This window comes from Phalaenopsis equestris, unplaced genomic scaffold (assembly GCF_001263595.1).
Source record: "Phalaenopsis equestris unplaced genomic scaffold, ASM126359v1 Scaffold000373, whole genome shotgun sequence".
In the NCBI taxonomy this organism is placed as follows: domain Eukaryota; kingdom Viridiplantae; phylum Streptophyta; class Magnoliopsida; order Asparagales; family Orchidaceae; genus Phalaenopsis; species Phalaenopsis equestris.
Genome location: NW_018164815.1, coordinates 44,986 through 68,517, shown reverse-complemented (window position 1 = coordinate 68,517; position 23,532 = coordinate 44,986). Strand labels below are relative to the sequence as shown.

The 23,532-nt window shown below is 35.3% G+C and overlaps 1 protein-coding gene across 2 annotated transcripts; it reads left to right on the top strand.

The window, feature by feature from the left end:
* The first annotated feature begins 514 nt into the window (after positions 1–514).
* On the top strand, positions 515–22,055 carry LOC110026499 (non-specific phospholipase C2-like). Of its 2 annotated transcripts, XM_020727456.1 has the most exons (5): positions 515–1,150; positions 12,279–12,372; positions 12,445–12,796; positions 12,988–13,167; positions 21,742–22,055. In XM_020727456.1, exons 1-5 carry the CDS (start codon positions 570–572, stop codon positions 22,047–22,049), a joined length of 1,515 nt encoding a protein of 504 aa, XP_020583115.1. In that variant the 5' UTR covers positions 515–569; the 3' UTR covers positions 22,050–22,055. The 2 variants fall into 2 exon arrangements, with proteins under 2 accessions (XP_020583115.1, XP_020583114.1); XM_020727455.1 differs by having other exon boundaries at positions 12,279–12,796.
* Positions 22,056–23,532: the final 1,477 nt, after the last annotated feature.

The following is a 23,532-nucleotide window of genomic DNA, read 5'->3' as shown; positions in this document are numbered from 1 at the left end:
TGTGTGTGTGTGTGTGTGTGTGTGTGTGTGTGTGTGTGTGTGTGTGCGTGCGCCCAAATACAGATTTCTCATGCGCTAGACCCCATGATGAAAACCCGTGACATATGCATAAATATTCGAGAACCCAGCGCCACTAGGGATCGAACCCGTGACCTGAGGGGGACTTACAGTGAACCCTGCCAACCAACAGACCACGGCTTGCGACGCGCGCGGACACACACAGAGATATATATATATATTATTTATACAGGGTCAATACATAATTAGGGTGTAACAGGGTCAAGCTCTCATGAGAGGTGGCTCGAGGAGGGCTTGATAAGCGGCTCGTGAGTTGTGCTTGATGAGCTAACAAATCAAGCTTCAAGTTAGACTCATGAGCCAGTTCGTTTAAACGAATATTAATATAAAATATAATCAAAATACATTAGATTTTGAAAATTTTATCTTTAAAATTATTAAAATATCTTAAAAAATATATTTTGTATTTCTTTGTTATTTGTCTCAAACTGTTTGCACAGTTCTACTACAAAGGCGCACATGTGGGTAAAGAGAAAAGTGCCAAAGCTGCAATGCAAGAGAAAGGGCTAAAATTGAATCATCGGCATTCAGCGGCACAATGCTACGCCATACTCATGCTCCTCGCCGGCGCCGCCGTGCAGACCCGATCTGCCGGGCCGATAAAGACGGTGGTGATCGTTGTGATGGAGAACCGATCTTTCGACCACATGCTGGGGTGGATGAAGCAGCTGAACCCGGAGATCAACGGCGTTGATGGGACCGAGTGGAATCCAACTTCGACGGCCGATCCAAAAGCGTCCCGAGTCTACTTCAAGAATAGGGCACATTACCTGGACCCTGATCCCGGCCACTCTTTTCAGGCGATCCGGGAGCAGATCTTTGGATCTAATGAAACATCGGCATCGCCGGCGCCGATGAACGGATTCGTCCAGCAGTCGGAGTCGATGTCGGCCAACATTACGGGGGCGGTGATGAATGGGTTCCCACCGCAGATGGTGGCGGTCTATCAGGCGCTGGTATCGGAGTTCGCCGTCTTCGACCGGTGGTTTGCATCGGTGCCAGCGTCCACACAACCTAACCGCCTTTATGTGCATTCGGCTACCTCTCACGGAGCAACCAGCAACGATGCCCGGTAAATCAATCCATCTCCAGTTCTCTATATTATTCAGGGTTATTTGTTTGTTGTTTTCTTCTTTAATAAGTCAAGATTCAGCTGGTTGGATTGTCGTTTGAACTTTGAAGAAAATGATGGTGAGAAATTAAAGTTTTATTGGAATCATTGAATTTTGCGCTTCTATATGAGCTTCGTGTCCTGACGAGGGGTGTAGTTGGGCCGACCCGAATTTGACCCGACCCAAATAAGTTTGATAAGTGCCTACGGTTTGAAAATATCAACCCAAACCTGACCCGTCATCAACCCGCCAAACCAAGCCTGACATTTGTAACCCATTTGATATAATGAATAACTACTATTTGGGTTAGAATTGGAACAGTGAATGGCCAACTCAAGGTTTCAAATCACTTTCTGGTTGGTGGATCAACCCATACCTGACCTGAAAAATTAAACGGATTAGGATCTTTAACCGAACAAGCCGAAAATAATTTAGGTCAATCCGAACCCAAATTTTTTGATTTGGTTTTAGTCAAGATGACGTGTTGAGTCAATTTTTGACACCCATAGAATTCTAAACGAAGAAGATGGTGTTTGATGACAGACCTTTTGATCTCACTCACCGCTTTTATGGTGAAGGGGGCCGCATACAAAGCACACTATTTTATAACAAAGATTGATGCATATTCAAATAGAATGCTCGTATTCGAATCGAGACCAACTTTTGGTTGTACTCAGGGGTGTCAATGAGCAGAGTCCAGCACAAGCCATTCTCGGGTTGATTTTGAGCTTTGTTAACTAATCGAGTTTGAACTTAAGCTAAAGTCCACAAGTTCAAGTTGGCTCACAAGCCGACTTCTTTATCATAAAAAAAAAGAGTTTAGGCTATCGCTATAATGAATGAATAATAAAATTAGTAAGAGATGAATAATAAGAAATTAGTTTATATGAAATATAAAATATTATATTTTAATAATTTAAAGATAAAGACATGAAATTTAATATATTTTGACTTCATTTATATTAATATTTTTTTAAACAAGTCGGCTCACCAACTATGGGTTGAGTCGGAGCTAGGTTCAACTTGACTTTTTAGCTCATCAAGCTCAGCTCACGCGCTAGTTATCGAGCCGAGCCCGAGCTGGCTCACGAGTTAACTTGGATCACTTACACCCCTAGTAGCAATCCTCGGTTAGGGCAACAACTTTAGCTAAAAGACCATTGATTGTTTCAAATTTAATACTAATTTTAGCTCACATTAAAATTTGACTACGGATCAAAAACTTTTTCAAGAAAATTTGAAGTCATGCACGGATAAGTAGTTTGCATTGTCATGAGAAGGCGTTCATATTTTCTATGATACCACTTATTTGGTTCGAATGAGACGGTCAATCATTTGTGAGGCATATGCAATCAAAGGATTGAATACGTGGGTCTATTATTTCTATCGTAATTTCCTGACCTCTCTCCACCTATTCATCTCGTCTCGTGAGTCGTGATATAGCTTTAAAATTAAGTTTTTTTAATTATCGATATTACAAGTTTAGGTTTCTAATATATATATTTTTTGCAAGATTCTAATTTTATTAAGGTTTTAGTTAGTCATGCTTTTTTTTGTTATTTGCAGCTTCATGAATGCAAATTTTTTTTTTTTATTTCGAATTTTTGTTGTAATATAATAGTAGTCCATTTTCGACGAGGATGAGATATATTTTGAGTTATTTATTTAGCAATGATACTAAATAAATTTTTGTACATAAAAAAATATGATCGCACGAATCTCAAGGAAATTCAAGTGATCTTGCTGAGAAGATACCAAAGGACCGCAACGGGAGGGTCGAAAGATGAAAGCGTCGGATATCGTTTCATTCAGTTGGAATCATAGGCCGACTGAAGGAAAATGCGGTCTAACGAAGAAACATTATGTGCCTGATATGAGGGACAACAATATATAATCAACTCTTTCAATTTATTCTGGGATTCTTCACAAAAATTGTCAAGGGCGTCTCATAAAAAACTTTTACAAAAGTGGGGGGGGGGGGGGATACTTGAGCTTAAAATGTGTCTAGCATTCTTTTTGGAACATTTCCCTCTTTGTGTGACGAAGAGTTGGCTCCCTTTTTCCCTTTCGACATTCTCTACCTGAGTCGTTTCTTCCTGAAGCATTTTCTGCTTCGTCTTGTTGCGCGGGAAGCTCTTTCGAGGTAAGTTGACTCTGGCGCTCGTGTTCCCTAGGTCACGCATGCGGCAATTCCTCTCCTTCCCAATGGCTTCTCCCTTTGTGTGGCTCTGGTTGCGATGTTTCTTTTCTTTCGGCGTAGTCGAGCTTTGGGTTGGCCTCACCCTGGGTAGTTTCTCTGCTCTTCTCCCCTCTCTTCTGTGTCTATAAATGCGTGTGGAGAGCTTGGGGAGACTCTGTCGGAACTGCTTCTCGTGCCTGTGAGCATGGTGTTTGGGAAGTCTTGTGCTTTTCTTCTGTTGTTTTGCAAAAGCTTAGGCAAAGTACTTTCTCTTTTTCTTCTCTGTTCTCCCCTCTGCACAGAGGCTATGTGTTGTTTTCCTCTTTGCTCGTCAGGGAATACATGCATGTGAAAGTTTAATTGTTCGGTTGGTACATCATACTAAGGCTGCTTAATGTTTCTTTGGCCTCAGTTTAAATGCTGCATATTACTGGGCCTGTTTTAAATCCTCTATGATGTTTAACTGGACATGTAGACTTATCAACAAGGCATGGTTCAATTCTTATGCATGTGCAAGCTTTTTTCTTATGTTCCTATCACATCTATACCAGTGCATCGAAGTTTGAGGGTTATTTTAGCCTTCTGGGCTGTGTTTTTCCTTGCCGTGTTGATTTAACATTGAGGATTTTGGAAATTTTACTTTGGGGGTTTTGTTTTGTGTTTCTCTGTTGCCCCCCTTTGTTCGAAGCATATTCATGTGGCTTCCATTTAACTTTGAGGTTTTTGGAGGTTTGGCTTTGGCGCTCTTTTCGCTGCCTTTTATGTTCGGAATGCATATTCAGCTAGAATTTGGTTTTCTGAGACTTTATGGAATTTGATTTTGGGGCTCAGTTTTCCCCCCTGTGGCTGCCTTCCCTGTTCGAAATACTAGTGCAGCTGAAATATCAATTTTTTTTTAAACTTTGAAAAGGCTTATTTTAGGGGATTAGCTTTGTTCCTTGTTGCTCCCTCTGTTCGAAACACCTGCAGATGGTGATGTTTGATTTTGGGGCTTTTAGAAGCTTTGTTTTGGGGCCTTGTGTTACTCCTCCTGGTCATGAGCCTTTCTGTTGGTTGTTCTCTTATTTGTGTTTGGACTGGTGGCTTCCCTTTGCTGCTCCTACTCGAGAGCACCTGATTATTTTGTTTTTATCCCTGTCTGTTTGGGGCTCAGCTGACCCTCTTTGTTGTCCCTACCTGTGAGTCTGTTGGGTGTTTGTTTGGGGCTCAGCTGGCCCTCTTTGTTATCCCTGCCTGTGAGCCTGTTGGAGGTTGGCTAGGGATTGGTTGGCCCTGTTGGTTGTCCTTGCCCGTGAGCCTTGTTGGATGTTGGCTTGGTTTTGATCTGCTTTGTGGCCGCCCTTGCCTGTGAGCTTGTTGGTTGGTGGCTGCCTTTGCTCCCCTAGTCGTGGGCACCTGATTTGGTTATTTGTTCCCTGTTACCCCTAACGGAGAGCATCTGGTTGGTTTCCTCTTTGTGTTGGCTGTGTGGCTCCTCCTGCTGCCCCTACCCGAGAGTACTTGTTTGGGTTCCTTTGTGTTGTGTTGAGTTTATGCCTCTATGGAACTTTTGGTTTGAAGTTGAATTGAATGTGTTAATATTTGTGAAGTGGAATATTTCAATTCTTGTTGCTTGGAAGAATTCAAATAACCCTTTTCAAAGAACGATCTATTAAATATTGGGAGAGTGTCCATGGCTCAATCATTTGGGGGGAATTGATTTCAATATAAAAAAAAAGAGAAAAAAGAGATGAGAATTTCTTTTGGCATTTTTGAGGAAGGCTTGGGGGTGGCCTGAAATCCTCTATAATATATCTTTTTAGAGATGTGTTGGAGTTAGTATTGGGGAGCGTGCCCCATTTCATTGCTCAATCAAGGAGTCCCACCGGTTGAATATTTTATGCTAACCCTCCTACCGCTTTGACCTTCCTTTCTAAATTATTTTTGGAGGTGTGTTAGTTTTCCTTTTGCTTTTCTTGTTTTTCGATTCACTTTCCTTGCTTCTTGGTTTGGGTTTCAAGCGCTTATGTCTGAAACATAAGTGCACATATATAGCTGCAGTTATATATGAAACTATCAAGCAAGGTTGTAAGTTGAACAGTTTTTTGGAGTTTTAGGTCTTGATGATAAAGACATTTGGTGGTAGAGTGAAATAATATTCCATCCTACGACATCAGGACCCAATCCAGAGACCCGGTGAAATGTAGGATTTATTCAGCGGCACCAGACTAGCAGAGCACCATTGCCCTCTTAGGTTGTTGGTGGTCCTAGCCCGACAGTGCGATCGACTTGCGGACAATCACATCTTATAAAAAAAATGATAAGAACAGATAAGATAAGAACACATACACCATTTCAAAAAGTATTTTGACTAAAAAGATAGATATTGCTTTCTCTTATATGCAAAGAACCTATATGCATGCTAAAATATAAATTTTAAGTAATATAATTTGGTTGTCCACTTATCATTTGCCAGTACCGGGCTAAGGAGTACCCTCCTAAGTTGGTATAGTAGGACACCTTTCTAGTTGAATGTCGGGCTATATACATAAAGGGTGACCGATAGTAGCCTTCGGAGTCCCTCGAGAATACCTAAATCTGAGCCTAGCATATTCTGAATGCTTACAATTTTTTTTCTTTCTTCAAATTTTTGTGTGTTTTCCTAGGGTTTTATCAAAATCTTTCTAGAGCACTTGTGATTTTCTTCGAATTTTCCTCGTGGTTTCGACGGTTTTCTTCGAGTTAACTTGGGTCACCTGCCGCTTTTTCTTGAGCCTTTTTAGGAGCCGCCGACCCGTCAGGTATACAGGTTTGTTTTACATTTACAGCATTTACTTTTGTTGTTGCACACTTTACTGCATATGCACATAGTTCATCTCTGCAATATTACTGTTTACTGCATTTCGTAGCATGTACCATTTTATAATTCATGTTGCTTCTATAGACTTGTAGGGGATTTTTAGGTTAGAGGATAAAAAGACACATGGTTTAGAAGGTACCCCGTTGCGAGCTCCTGACCCAATAAATACATTTATACACACCACAACTCTGAGCTTATAATCGATGTGTTAAAGAGCTTAGAGTAGTCTTTCCAAGAAGCACAGCGTAAAAGCAATCGGACGGGGAGCGGCGATCAAGACCACCACAACGAGGTCTAAGAGGTCTCTTTAGAGTTAAGGTCCAATTGTAGGATAGTTAGGAAGTCATCGGGATCCCCTACCTTTCACTCCATTAACTCCTGAAAATAACCGTTCATCTTTCGACCTTTTCCCCTTTGATTTCCTCACATTTAACCTTAGAAACCTAAACTTTGCAATCTTAAAGGCAAAACCACTGATCTTAATCAAGAGTCTTTTTAAGTGACTTTGATCATTTAAAATGTAATTAACATAGCGGTTTGCCTCTATTGGGAACTTAAGAATCCAACTTAAAATAAACTATATTTACTCTCCTGTATTAAATAGAGGAATCTGTCAACTTATAAAAAAAGTTTCGCAGACCAAATGAATGTCATAAATTTTTTCGTTTATGTGGTTAAGCCTACCAACAAGTTATATGCATATACTTCGGGATAGTGTACTACTTGTGGTATCGTGCTCAATTATCTAGACTATCTAATATGTGAGGTCCATGCAGTCTCACTATTCAAAATTAAAATTTTATTTTTTGAAATTATAACCCCCCCCACCCACACACACACATATATATAAAATTAAATTTAAACGATTTTCGAAATAAAACGACCGATTGAGGTGAGAGTACAAGTTCCTCCAGAACTAAATCCTCAAGCACATGAATCCCAACACCATCAGACGGCTCAGGTGACCGAATGAGTTGAATAATCCCTATATTAAGATAGTGTTGGATACATACCGAGGATCAAAACACAAGGCGAGCGAGTGGATGTCTATCGCTGGTCGGAGAATGCATTCTTCGGACAGATCATCGATGTTGAGCTACTCGAGAAGTTCAATGTTTCATATTAAAATCCTACAAGGGTCGAAGCGATTTGGTTGACCACGTTGCATCCTTTGAGTTGGCTATATGCCTTCTGAAAGTCTCTGACACGTTGAAGGGTTGACTGTTTTATACCACATTGAGGGATTTGACCTCAGATGGTTTAATGACCTCCAGGCAAGAGTTGTTACTTCATTCGGTGAGTTCAAAAAATTGTTTACGGTGCAGTTTGCTAGCGTCCAAAAGCCCCGCAAGGACTTGGAGGCCTTGTGACACATCAAGCAGGGGTCGAATAAGAGTCTTTGATCATATGTCACTCAATTCCAAAATGAGATGCTGAAAGTGTGAAATCTTGAGTTTATGATAGCAAAGGCCGTCCAACGATCATATCACGGTGGAGGAATATGTCATCCCGCCTTATCCTAAAGGAAAAAAATCCGGCCACTGCTTGTAGAAAAAGGGCTCAAGAGATGATGGGTAGAGGGAAAAAGATGGCCCTCACCCTACACATGAAAGAGTCGATCGTTTGATGGTGACGGTAAGGCCGACATAAATTCATGGAGTTGACTAATGACCAAGGAACGTTGAAACCCACTCATCTGAGAGTTTTAATGGTGGAGTTGGTGGAAGTATTCAAGATAAATAGTACTTCAAGAAGGCTTCAACAATAAGAGTCGAAGCTTTCCCCTGGAATACCAACAAATTATGCAAACATCATAAGAACCATAGTCATGACACGAAGGAATGCAGACATCTCCAAAGCCTGATTGAAGATTGATTTGGGCCTAAAAGCTCAAAAAGTTTGTGGCCCCTGCAGCACAAACCTAGAGGCAGGGGAAAGCCAATACATAAGATGACTCGAATTAACTCGTCCGAGCCAACATCATACATATCATGAGAATAGTGCCTGCAATCTTGAGCGGAGATTCAGTCAAAAGGGCCGACCATAAGAGGCTCCAAACTGGGGAACTTTGTGCAAGTGCTTTCGCTCTGTAGAGAAAGCCTCATCCTCCCACTGTCTTTGCTGATGCATATTTGCCCTCATAAGGTAATCCTTACAACGATGTCGTGGTAGTTATGACGATGATCAATAACTACTAGGTGGGTAGCATTTTGGTTTATACGAGCAGTTCAAGAAACATATTGTTTAAGTCAGCCTTTGACAAAATGCACATATCGGTCGACTACCTAGTTACATTAACCAACCAAACATAAGGGTTTTTGGCGGATAAAAGGAGGCACAAGGCATCATTGGGTTGTCAGTTACCTCAGAAGAAGGTCACAACCAATTCACACATATGGAGGACTTATTGATGATCGATGCACCACCCACCTACAACACAATCTTCGGTTAACCACTGTTCATTGACTTCAGAGCTGTGGTATCCACATACCACGTGGCGGTCAAGTTTTCGTGTGATGAGAAAACAATGGTCGTTCTAGGCAATCCGAAGCAGTCTAGGACATGCTACCTTTGAGCAGTCGGTAATATGGAGCAAGAAATGTTGGGCATCCAGCATTGACGAGAGGGGATCTCAAAATCGATGAAACTATCGAGATCTTCGCTGCCCTCGATGAACCGGGTAATTTTTTTCTAATTAGTGAGTGTTTTGATGCAGAACACAGAGACTTGTTGATCCAAACTCTCTAGGAGTATCGGGATGTCTTCGCTTGGTTAGCCACCGAAATGTTAGGCATCCCAATGACATGCCACCAATTCAAGGTCAACTCTGTCACCCAACCAATAAAGCAGAAGATTAGAACATCAGCCATGACTTTAGTCGGACCAATCTGAGAAGAGATACAAAAGCTCAAAGAGGCGGGCTACATCTGGGAGGTGCAATACCCGTCCTGGATCTCCAATGTGGCAATGGTGCAGAAGTCGAACAACAAATGAAGAGTGTGTGTAGACTTCACAAATTTTAGCTCTGCTTGCCCCAAATACAGTACCCCTTGATGAGAATCAATGCACTGGTGGATTATGCAGTCGAGCATTTAGTAATGTATTTCTTCGACGCTTTCTTCTACCATCAAATTAAGATGCACCTGGCCAATGCGGAGATGCTTACTGTCATCACAAGCGTCTATATTATTATATCGTAATTCCCTTTGAGCTAAAAAAAATTGGGGCTGCCTACCAGCGCATGATGGATGTTTCTTTACAAAACTAAAAATGAAAAAATATTGAAGTTTATGTCTACAATGGATTAGCTAAAAGTAGGTTGGCCAAACAACATATAAACGATCTAAGAAAACATTCGAAATGCTCAGAAATTAAATCCATTGAAGTTTACGTTCAGAGTGTCGACTGAAAAATTTTTTGAATATATTATGACGCCTGAATGAATAAAAGTCAATCTGGAGAACGTAAAAGCCCTCTTAGATGTCTTCTTCTCTAAATACTAAGAAAAGTTTAAAGCTGGTCGATCAAATAGTAGCACTCATCTGGTTCATCTCAAAATCGGGTGACAAATGCGCAACATTCTTCAAAACTTTGAGGAAAACAAAAAATTTTGAATGATCGATCAAATGTGAGCATGCATTCCAAAGCTTAAAACAATTGCTAGTCTCACCTCCACTTTTGCAAAGCCTGAAACCAAATGAGTAACTCTCTCTATATTTGGGAGTCGAGCTAGAAGCTATCAGTTCAGTCTTAGTCCAGAGGAGTTGGGAAAATAATTCCCTATCTATTGCACCAGCCGGGTCCTTAGAGGCACTGAGGTCAGGTATCCTATTATGAAAAAACTAATCTACGCTCTATTTATTTGTGCTTGCAGGTTTTCACTGTAATTCCAAACATCATCACAGACCATCTACCAAATCCATGCTCACTCAGTCGAAAACTCTGGTTGGCTCTTAAAGTGGGTGGTAGAACTCAGTGGATACAACATCACTGGTAAATTTCCTAGCAAACTTCTCAAAACAAGGCGAATCGAGCGGAGGAATTGATATCGGCAATCACAACTAGACTTTACACATTCATGGAGCTTCAAGCCAGGCAAGAGCAGGAATCTGACTGGAGCTGAGTAGTTTGATTGGAGAACATCTCTATCAATCAATCTTCTTGAGTTTTAGGTCACCAACAATCAAGCATAATACAAAGGACTAATAGTCGGTCTACACTAAGCCCTTGAAAGGCATCCGAGATCTACTAGTAAAGTCAAATTCAGAATTTAAGGTTAATCAAGTCAACAAATCAAAGCTAGAGATGAAGTTTTGGAGAGTAAAAAAGTATAACAATAAAATAAAATAAATAGAATAAGGAAAATTTTAAGAGTTTCTCTTGTTATTATTCCTGTTGTTCGAGAGTTCTTATTGCTTGATTTGGTTCCTTATATAACTCTCTTTTTTATCTGTGACATGTTCTATATTCACCACATTTTTCAAAATGATGAATCCTGATTTGTCTATGAAACCATCACCACAAAAAAAAAAGCTGGAATAAATAGAGTTTTGAGCTAAGAAAATAAGAAAGGAAAGTGGAAAAAGACGAGCTTCTTCTCTGTGTGGAGAGAGCAGGGTTTACATTACAATATTCACCTCTATTTGTAAATGAGTTGGTTTATATATTACAAATCAAGTACTCATTATACTCGGGCCTAGAAGGATCCTCGATCTCTCTCTCTCTCTTGTCTTATTTTGGCAGACACATTATATTTAATATTATCATGTCTTGATGCGTCTAATTCTTCTAAATATTTTTTTCTCAGTCGTAGCTTGTTGGTGACTCCTTTATACCCCAACTTGGCTATGGGCAAGTTGATTTTCTTGGGAGAATTGATCTCTTGAAGAGTATTGCAAAATTGGCCGTGAGACAAGTTGAGCTTCCTTAGCTAATTATCGAGTTTGCTTAGTCTGAGCTGACATTGTGCACAATACACCATAGGAGGTTGTTGGTCATAACTCTGGCTTAGTCGATCGATTGGTCGAACCATTATGGTTGAATCGTCTAGTCAGCCTAATGAGTTGACTCCCTTTATATTTTGAACCCATTCTGAACTCAGTCCTTGAACTTTTGGCTATGGAGGTTCATTTCTTTTTTACATCTAATTCTCATACTTTAGTGAGATATGTTGACATTAGTTGGACTGGTTGCCCTAGTCTCATCACTTTAACACCGATCATTTTACCGTTTTAGGCCCTATGTTTTTTTTCTAGAAAATCAAGCAACAACCAATAATTTCTTGTTAGAGAGGTAGAATATATTTTCCTTGTTGCACTTTTGTGTTTCAAAGATTAAAGCTCCATCTCTCTCAGAAAAAAAAAGAAAGCATCTTCTCATGAATCTTGGTATTAATCATTCACGACTAATCACAGTTCATTCATTCATTGTGATAGCCAAGCTGCTATTCTCACCATCGAAAACTCATTCTCCACAAACATTTTCCACAGACACACCAAATATGTCGAAATTGCTTATCATTTTGTTTGACAAAAGATTAAAGCAGGTTGTCTTGATCTTACCTACCTAGGCGCTAGTGATTAATTGGCAGACCGTTTAATTAAACTACTTGTTGGCATAGCTTATTGTTGATTACCTCATAAGTTGGGTGTTCTCAACAGTTTAACCCTACCTCCAAGCAAGAGCATTAATTCAAATGTCCATAATTGTCCAATATTTCTGGATTTTTTCTTATGACAAGGTTATTAGTATTCTATATTTACTTCTGGTTCGCATTTTTACTTGTATTTGAATTTGGTAAATCTTTCTCCACACACATATTCTTTATTTTTTTCCGCTCACAATCTTCAGTCATGTTTCTATATCAACAACAAAATGGATAAAATAAAAAGTGCTTGGTGTTTGATTGGGGCACGTGTTTGTTACTCTAGAAGTTTGCAATGTACTCTCAATGTTCTACTTCCTTGAAGCTTTTATAAATTTCAATATTTATAAAGAACATCTACCTTTCAGTGTTCCCTGTGCATTTTGTATTCTATGATGCCTAGTTACTATATATCACACTCTGCAGTTTACTAGAGCAAGGATTCCCACAGAGAACAATTTTTGACAATATTGATGAGGCCGGACTCTCTTTTGGCATCTACTACCAAAACCTTCCTACAGTACTGTTCTATCGAAATCTTCGCAAACTTAAGTATGTCACAAAGTTCCACTCTTATGATAGTGAATTCAAGAGTCATGCAGGAAGAGGCAAGCTCCCTAATTATGTTGTCATCGAACAGCGCTATATGGACTCCAAGCTCAGACCTGCAACTGACGATCATCCTTCCCATGATGTCTACCAAGGCCAGATGTTCATAAAGGAATTATATGAAACTCTTCGATCGAGTCCCCAATGGAACGAAAGTCTCCTTATAATCACTTATGATGAGCATGGGGGCTTCTATGATCATGTTCCCACTCCTGTTAGGGGTGTCCCAAGTCCTGATGGAATTGTTGGCCCCAGTCCTTTCAACTTCAAATTTGATCGCTTAGGTGTAAGGGTGCCTACCATCATGGTCTCTCCTTGGATCGAAAAGAGCACTGGTGAGTGAGAAACTATGCAATTCTTTTTCGGTCAATACTTGCTTGTAATTTTTGTTTTATTTTTTTTTTTTCACACACCTAAATCCACAGACATCACATATACAAGAACTTAAATTCAGGATATCAAGCCAAATTGGCTTGCATTTGTCTATAATTTTACTTTAATTCATTTTGGTTATCTGTTCCTTAAGTTGTTCATGGCCCGAGCGGTTCGCCGACACCGACATCAGAGTACGAGCATTCATCAATTCCGGCAACGGTGAAGAAAATTTTTGATCTCCCTTCCCCATACCTGACTAGGAGGGATGCTTGGGCTGGAACTTTTGAAGGCATTCTGCAAACTAGAATTGAACCTAGAACCGACTGTCCAAGTGAGTAAATCTGAAAGTCATTTTAGTTTTTGGCACATTTTAATCTTTTCTTGTTTTATGTTTCGTAAATTATGTGCTGGTGTTGCAAGTATCATACAAAATTATAGCTTTCTAAGAATTGTGGAGTCTAGTCACACTTTTATTAAAATTATGATGAATACTCATATAATTAGAAGTTAATTGTGTCAAATAATTATCTTTGGAGTAGTATGCTACACTGTACTGATAATTCCACACTTGAGATAGGATTTTTCCTATTTTTTGGCACACAACTTGTTTTTCAATTAAATTGAATGTGTTCTCGATCCACATAACATCTAGACAAATGAATTAAGAAAAGAATATTTAAATGTGAATTTGTATGGGGAGTCAAACACTTCTTTTATTATTAGTCATAAATTTGTTAACATTGTGGTTGAAACTATTGGGCACAGTTAAGTGAGATGTGTTGTTAAAATGGTTTAGTTACATTTTTATAATTCTTTTACTTCAAACATTTTGGTCTTTTTTACTCTCAACTTTCAATATAGAAAACATAATAAAAGCGGCTATAAAGTTAAATTTACTTTTAGTGCATAATTGATTATTGTTCTTTGTCTAGAATAGGAATGTTTTGTTTTTAGCTAATAATTTTATTCTATATTAATTCGTTTTAGTATTATATTAGCATCAATGTAATATTAACATGCAATGTACTATTCATATACATTCTTCTTTTTTAGTTTGAGCTATTTATATACATTCTTCTTTTTTAGTTTGAGCTATATTCACCTAAAAATCTCAATACTTCTAATTTTTTTGTGGTTTGAGTTAATTAAGGTTTTAATTTCCTTTAAATTTGGCATGTTTTCTTGTTTTTATTTGTTTTTTTTTTGTTATTAAGTGGATTTTATTCAAAATTTATACACAACCCGTAGGCACTAGCCTTCAAATCCAATATTTTGTAGTCGGAGCCAAAACACTATACTACTAGGCCAAAATTGGGCTACATAGCGGATGATTAATTCATATTTGATCTAATACAACAACTAGACTAGGCTACATGAATCCTTTTTCTCTATTGTGCTTAGTGAGTGTCATATTTTCATATAATTAAAGTAAATTAATTTCATGTTTTATACAACATGCACAATTCTTTTTATGTCTACCTCTACCTTTTCTAAGCATAAGTCAAATCTAAAATTTCTACTCTCCTAATAGGGTCAACAATCAAATGGTTGACGTTTAATGTGACCAAACCATCCAAAACAACTCTCTATAATCTTGTCTGCCACTGGAGCTACTCTAACATTTTCACAAATATATTCATTTCACATTGTCTCTTAGTGTAAAACCACTCATCCATCTGCGCATTCTCATCTTGACAACACTTAATTTTATGTTTTTCTCTTACAACCAAACGTTCTGCGCCATAAAGCATTGCATATCTTACCACCATCTTATAAAATTTCCCTTTAAATCTAAGTAACACTCTTTTATCAAACAATAGGCCTAATGCATTCCTCCACTTCAAAATCTACTAATAACGTCCCCATCTATATAACCATCACTTTAAAAAATAAATCCGAGATATAGAACGTTCACTCCTTTTAATGACTTGATCAACCGTTGTTACAACCCTATCATTAGATCTACTATTACTAAAATTACATTCCAAATATAGATCAACTCAAACGAAAGCAGCTTTAACTCTAAAGTTGACCACCATAATTTTATAAGTCTCTCTCTAGTCTTATCAACAAAAGGATATCATCAGAACATTGTGGTTGAAACTATTGGGCACAGTTAAGTGAGATGTGTTGTTAAAATGGTTTAGTTACATTTTTATAATTCTTTTACTTCAAACATTTTGGTCTTTTTTACTCTCAACTTTCAATATAGAAAACATAATAAAAGCGGCTATAAAGTTAAATTTACTTTTAGTGCATAATTGATTATTGTTCTTTGTCTAGAATAGGAATGTTTTGTTTTTAGCTAATAATTTTATTCTATATTAATTCGTTTTAGTATTATATTAGCATCAATGTAATATTAACATGCAATGTACTATTCATATACATTCTTCTTTTTTAGTTTGAGCTATTTATATACATTCTTCTTTTTTAGTTTGAGCTATTTATATACATTCTTCTTTTTTAGTTTGAGCTATTTATATACATTCTTCTTTTTTAGTTTGAGCTATTTATATACATTCTTCTTTTTTAGTTTGAGCTATATTCACCTAAAAATCTCAATACTTCTAATTTTTTTGTGGTTTGAGTTAATTAAGGTTTTAATTTCCTTTAAATTTGGCATGTTTTCTTGTTTTTATTTGTTTTTTTTTTGTTATTAAGTGGATTTTATTCAAAATTTATACACAACCCGTAGGCACTAGCCTTCAAATCCAATATTTTGTAGTCGGAGCCAAAACACTATACTACTAGGCCAAAATTGGGCTACATAGCGGATGATTAATTCATATTTGATCTAATACAACAACTAGACTAGGCTACATGAATCCTTTTTCTCTATTGTGCTTAGTGAGTGTCATATTTTCATATAATTAAAGTAAATTAATTTCATGTTTTATACAACATGCACAATTCTTTTTATGTCTACCTCTACCTTTTCTAAGCATAAGTCAAATCTAAAATTTCTACTCTCCTAATAGGGTCAACAATCAAATGGTTGACGTTTAATGTGACCAAACCATCCAAAACAACTCTCTATAATCTTGTCTGCCACTGGAGCTACTCTAACATTTTCACAAATATATTCATTTCACATTGTCTCTTAGTGTAAAACCACTCATCCATCTGCGCATTCTCATCTTGACAACACTTAATTTTATGTTTTTCTCTTACAACCAAACGTTCTGCGCCATAAAGCATTGCATATCTTACCACCATCTTATAAAATTTCCCTTTAAATCTAAGTAACACTCTTTTATCAAACAATAGGCCTAATGCATTCCTCCACTTCAAAATCTACTAATAACGTCCCCATCTATATAACCATCACTTTAAAAAATAAATCCGAGATATAGAACGTTCACTCCTTTTAATGACTTGATCAACCGTTGTTACAACCCTATCATTAGATCTACTATTACTAAAATTACATTCCAAATATAGATCAACTCAAACGAAAGCAGCTTTAACTCTAAAGTTGACCACCATAATTTTATAAGTCTCTCTCTAGTCTTATCAACAAAAGGATATCATCAGCGAAAAACATACACCAAAGTACATCCTCCTGTAAATTTCTAGCAAGAGCATTCATAACTAAAGCAAAAAGATATGTGCTTAAAGTCGATCCCTAATGTGAGCCACCCTTTACTTTTAGAAATAAAAGGAATTATTTTAGCATGAGTAAATTTGAAGAATTTCAAATTTAAAAAGATGCTCTAGAAGAAGCCAAAAAATATCATGAAGAACCCATAAGATTAACAAGCTATTTAAGGTTACAAGGGAGTGATAAAACCTACTCAAAAGTATTAAATTTCTAGACAATAATATTATTAGAGTTATTTCAAAAAATAGTGATAATAGAAAACAAACTAAAAAATAGAGAAAAAAATGTTGGGAATAGTTACTCAAGTTGATTTAAAAAATCTCTCCGAAAGCATTAGCACAGAAAAAGAAACCATACCCTATAAGCCCATAAGTTATAAGTCATGGTAAATAAACAAGGACCACTTATTTTATTCAGAAAAAAAATCCCCTACCTTTGATAGAAAATATCAGAAATAATAGATATAGAATCTCAATTAGACATATTTAATAATGGAAAAATAAATTTAATAAACGTTAAAAAGAAAATGGATGAAAACTTCGTATTATCAAAATCAACTATAATACGAACAGTAGCAGAATAAAAGATAAGTTGTGTATTTGATATTGATCAAATAAGTCTACAATTAATAATATAAGTGGATTGGGAACAAATTAGACAACAACGAAAGTCCCAAATGCATGCAAGATTAGTCATGATAGGAGTAAAAGAATTACATAGAAAAAAATTAGGGACAAAAACTCTAATTATATTGTTTGATAATAGATAGAACGATTTAGCAAAATTAATAATAGGATCATTTGAGATAGATATGAATGACAATGGGGCGATCATTTATTTCATTCCAAATTTTATAATGGACACTTAGGAATGCATACAACATTTAAAGATAGGAATTAAAACTAAATGATATAATATGGTTGCAGGATCATTAAGTCTCATAATAACAACTGGATTTATAGGAAAAATGCAAGAACCCTCTAATGTTAAATTTAAATTAAATAACGAAGCATTAGAACTTATGTTAGCAAGTCAAGGTATTAGAGTCTTAGCCGGAAAAAAATTAGCTCAGAAATACATGCATGAAGAGAATGGAATTTAAAAGCTTTTTTAGAAAAATCAATATTAGTACCAAATGAGAGCACATCTTATGAAAATCAAGATGGAACTATTAGCATGAGATTTTTAGACTATCAAACAAGACAAAATAAACATGAATCAGATGATGATCTTGAATCAATACAATCAGAATTAGAAGAAAAAAGATAAAGATAAATATGGAAGAAATTGATTTTAGTCAAATAAAAACTATGAATAATTACAAGATTACATATTTAGTATGAAGACTTCTTATTCAGAATTACAATAAAGATACAATTTGATAAGACATATGAAAATTAATTTAATCCTAACTTTAATTGGAGAGCTATTGATTCCCTTTTTATCATAGAATAAATAAAAATGAATCAACAAAGTTCCATGGATTTAGGAGAAATTGTCGTTGGATCTTCTAATTCAGATAGAGGAAAAAGACCTAGATTTAACTCAGTACCACCATCAGGAGAAGTAAGCGGACCAGGGAGGCCATATAGACAAGGAACCTCTAAAAGAAATTTTGTGGAAGACAATAATTATAATTTCAAAGGAAATATAGAACCAGTAGAACGAATAAATCTTATGCTAGCTCATAAGAATGGAAAAATTTTAACAATTAATCTCAATAGCCATCAAATGTGGGAGTCGGTAATTTCTACATGAGAATTTGATGCAGTAAGAGCATGGGCAAACAGTGATAAAAGTGGTATATGAGATATGTTTGCTTTCCTTGAGACCCCAGGAGGGATAGAATCTTTAAGACAATTAGGAGTTAATCCATACAATTGTACAAAATTCATTAGAAAACTAATATTAGGATTTGATCCAAGAAGACAAAATACAAATATTCAAGATCAAGCTTATAGAAATCTCGAACAATTAAGTTTAGCAAACTGGTCTCAAATAGATAATTTTGCAAGTTATATGTTACCTATGCTAGTAGTGCAGGTAAATATTCGATGATGAAATATTAAACAGGTTTTTGATAAAATTACTGGGAGAATTAGAAAAAAAAAATGAAAAATGGAAAAATAACTACACAAACTTGGATAATATTAAAAACATAGGAATAGGACCAAGAATTGTGTTTACTTTTAATATTCTACAAGAAAAATGTAAGGAATACAAAATCCAAAAACAGGTTGAAAAACAGTCTTACAAATTTTGTAGAAATATTTACACAACTAAAAATTTCCCAGAAAAATCATACAGGAAGAGAAAAGTCCTTAGAAGATCAAAAAGATCAACATGCAGAAAAGATAGAAATGTAAAAAAATCAGATAATAAAAAATGTCATTGTTATATTTGTGAATCCCTTGATCACTTAGCAAACCAATATAACAAGAGGAATTATAATAAAAGAAGAAGTCTATTAATCCAAGGATTAGAAGATGACGTACTTGGTATATCTTCAAATGAATCAAAAGGCACTATTTATGACACAACTGATGAAGATTCTGAAAATGAATCACAAAAATATGAAGATGCAATGGACGGATTAATAAAGGCAATTGATAAATGGAAAATAGAAAGATAAATGGATCTATGTGAACATCTATTTGAGCTAGGAAAAGGAAGTATGACAAAAGAGTGTCTCTACTGTAATTACCATCCGGACAAAAACCATAGATATAGATGCCAGTTATATCTCATAGAAATATGTCATTTATGCTTAAAAAAAATCGTAATCAAGATCATAAAGATTATATAAAACCTAGAGAAGGTATAGATATATCTAAAAAATTAGAAAAAATAGATTTGGAATAGAAAAAATACATCTAACTATAGAAAAGATAATATTCAGGCTATAAAAATTAGAAGAAAAAGATAAAGAACGAGGAAAACTCAAACAAAAAATGATTAAAGAATATAAAAAGGATAAACAAAAAATTACATTTAAAATTTAAAAATTAAGATTAGCTATAAAAGAAAAAAGATCTCACCAGTATCCTCAGAAAAAGATACAACTTCAGAAAATGACATAAATTTCGACCCTGAAGACAGCAGATTGTACAAAAATAAATAAACTAGATTTAGCACAAACAAATACAGAAGCAATGATAGTTAAAAACTATTCCAACTTCTTTAATAACCCTAAACAATAAAAATAAACTTAGAAGATAAATTAGAAATAATTGTACAAGTATTAATAGATAGTGGAAGTACTACATCCGTAATAACAAAAAATTTACTACCCAAAAATTTTAAAAATTACCATCAAACAAATACAACCACATACCTGGTAGGAGACCAAACATTAACTTTTGACAAATGTTTAATAAACAGTTAAATACAATTTTTCCTTGATTTTAAAATATTAGATTTAACAGAGAAATATATTTTACCAACAATATTAGTTCATGAGGCAAACAACAAAGAATTTATACTAGGGCTTAATTTCATATTAAGCATGGATGGACAAATAAACACAAGCAAAAATTATTTAACAATAAGCAAAAGAACCTCAATTGTACCCACAAACAAACATCAGAGTCACGCTGTGAAGCATGGTGGGGAAATAACAAAAAATACAAAAAACTTAAGCCCAAATCCCGAAGTTTAAGAATACCTAAATAACTGCGACAAGCAAGAAACAATATCCACATATACCAAATACCAAAACCATTAGAAAAAATATTTCAACTAGCAGAAAAAATTCAAATAATAGGATAAAATCCTTTAAAACATTGGGATAGAAATAAGGAACTAGCCAACATCCCAATCATTAACAAAGATCTAGTTATAAGAACAAAGGAAATAGAATACTCTCCTCTAGATAAAGAAGAATTTAAAACTCAAATTAAAGAACTAAAAGAATTAGGACTAATCAGACCATCAAAATTTGAAGATAGATCAGCTGTTTTTTTTAGTTAGAAATCATGCAGAAATAATTAGATGGAAAGCTAGAATGGTTATCAATTATAAACGAATAAATGATAATACCGAAGTTGACGGATATAAAATACCGGATAAAGATATGTTAATAAATTTAATACAGAATAAAAAATACTATAGTAAATTCAATTGTAAGTTGGGGTTTTGGCAAATAAGATTAGATGAAAAATCAATAAAATATATGGTTTTTACTACACCAATAGAACATTATGAATAATTAATTATGTTGTTTGGTTTGAAAAATACTCCCATGTTTCAAAGAAAAATGGACAACATATTTAAAATTTTAGATTATGTTTTAGTCTACATATTTGAAAAATACTCCATGTTTCAATAAAATTCATATGTAAATCCTTCTGATTCTCTCTATATTTTTCCAACAAACCTCTCAATAAATTTATAGTTTTCATAGCAGACATTCATACAAATTGATTTTTGAGAAACACATTATAACAATTTTTCCGTTACTCTCTCCCATAACGTTAATGCATGATGCATTATTTTTATTCATCTATTATTTGCACAATCTTATGCCTCCCTTTTATTCTTAAAAATAAGAGCCAATAGACTCTTTTACCACTCATTTAATCTAATAAAATTTAAAAATTTAGGAAGATTTACATACATGCCATAGAATTCTTATATATTCACTTATCCAACATCTAAACTTTGATATTTAATTTATACCACTTTATTTAAAGATGAGAAGGTGTATTCTTATGCCTCCCTTGTATTCATTTTCTCAATAATTTTATATTCTTGTGGTTTGCATTAATTCGGGTTTCAAATTGGTGAAAATTTGTATTTTTTATTTTTTATTATTTATTTATTTATTTATTTATTTATTTTGTGTTGAGCAAATCTAATTGCAAATTCATACACCCTTGACACTAAAGCCTCAAACTCAAGACTTTATAGTTGGAACCAAAGCACTCAGTATTAGGCCAAATTGGGCAATCTTATAAAATAAGAAAGATTCAATGATTGACAAAATTGACATATCACAAATTATTCTTCATGATTTTGGGCTCCTCATTTTCATAACCAAATATGAATTTGCCTTTCTTTATTTTAGGTTTGGGGGCATCATCAACTCGTGCATGAAAAATGTGTATTTCGCATTTAAAAAGATAGTGATGGGTGATATTTTTTATTTGATATTGAAGATTCGAGTGGTATGCATGTAAATATCAATGTTCAAGTGTTAGGGATGTAAATACATAGAAAATTTGTGGAATGTATGTAACTACCCACTTTTTATGCGTGCATTCTTACTGGACAAAAGAATATTTAGAATTATGTTTGATGCAGCTCAACTCCCAACCCCAGTAAAAATCAGGAAAACTGAAGCCATGGAGGATGCGCCGCTGAGCGAATTCCAGCAGGAGCTCGCACAACTTTCGTCGGTGCTCACCGGCGATCACCTGTTGAAAAACTTCAAAGGCACCATCAAGAAAATGACCGTTAAGCAAGGGCAGGAATATGCAGAAGGCTCAATCAAACGTTTCCTTAATGCAGGATTGGCAGCAAAAATGATGGGCGTCGAAGAAAACCAAATCGTGAAGATGAGACCATCGCTCACTACCAGACCAATCTCCTCAACTCGGACTACTCCTTGAAATTATATATATGTATATATATATATATATATATATATGTATGGATTGTATGATAAGGTCATAGCAATATCAAAATGGCGAGGCTTATATATGCCTCTGAATTTAATATATGAACGAGGGTTATATATGGCTCTGAATTTAATATATGAATTATTGATGATTTCTTGCTTATTTTGATGAGTTTGAATTGAAGTGGTCTCTATTGTTTAGATCATCTAAGAATATTAATGAATGTTTTAATCCATATAATTTAAATTAAAATCAAAGTGATACTATATACACAAATATTAAATCACGATAATTTTAAAATTATTTTCTTCATTTTATTTTCTGAAATTGAGCCCACTAGACGAATTAGCCGAAACAAGCCCACCATTCCAAGTGGCTGAACTTGACCCACAAACCAAAGTGGTTGAATCAAGTCTACTAGCCTAAATGATGGACCTGGGCCTACCCGCTGAATTAGTTGAATTGGGCCCACCAGCTTAAGTGATTGAACTAGGCCTATCAACCGAAGTAGTTGAACTACCTATCAAATCAATACTTAATGTGCCATCCAATTTCCAAGACAGCCCTCTCTCGAGCTAAAAGGACGGCCTTCACATTGTTGTCATTGGATTAATTATGCACATGGTGTAGTACTTGCCCACGTTAAACTCTTCCCATCGAGGATGTCACACGAAGCTTACCAGTTTATATTCATTATTTTATCTCTCATATATAAAAAGTATAAAGGGACAAGGAAGAAAGAGTGATGTAGTACATCATCAAAATGAAGTCAAAGGTTCACTTACAAGAACCCAAGCAAGAGCCCAAGAAAGTGCCCAATTAAAAGCTCATTTAAGGCCCATTACAAAAGCCATATCAAGAAAAAATAGTTGAATTTGTATTTCATTTTTTATATTTCAAATTTCAATTTCTAGAATTTTTGAATTTTCAAATTTGGAAGCTCTTATTGCTCGTCATAAAAAAAATAATAATACATTAGGAAGTTGGTTAGCACCTTCCTTCATTAACGGTCATCTGCCACCCTTCAAAGTTTCCTCCTTTTATTGATTTTTTATCATTGTAATCCCTGTAAATATGGCTAATGTATAATGCTTTGAATTTGTTAAATGAAATATTTGAGTGAAAACTTTCTCTTATGTTATTCATTAATCCTCCATAACACTTGCTCTTAAACTCTTCACCCCTCTTCATCCACTTCCTAAGCTTTTCATAATATTAATAAACCAACAACCAAAGCCTCACAACCATTCCAAACTCCTCTTCATAGCTCTTGGCCAAACAAGAGTATATTAAAACCTAGTTTTGTTCCCTAACCATAAACACCATTGTAAACCAATCCAAACTAACCCATCTACTCCATATCATAAGTATACATCTTAAGCTAACCATCAATAATCATTTCTAACCATTTACCTATTATTAAGCCACTTTCCTAAAGAGATAATTCCAATATGCCCAAACAAGCCTTATCCAA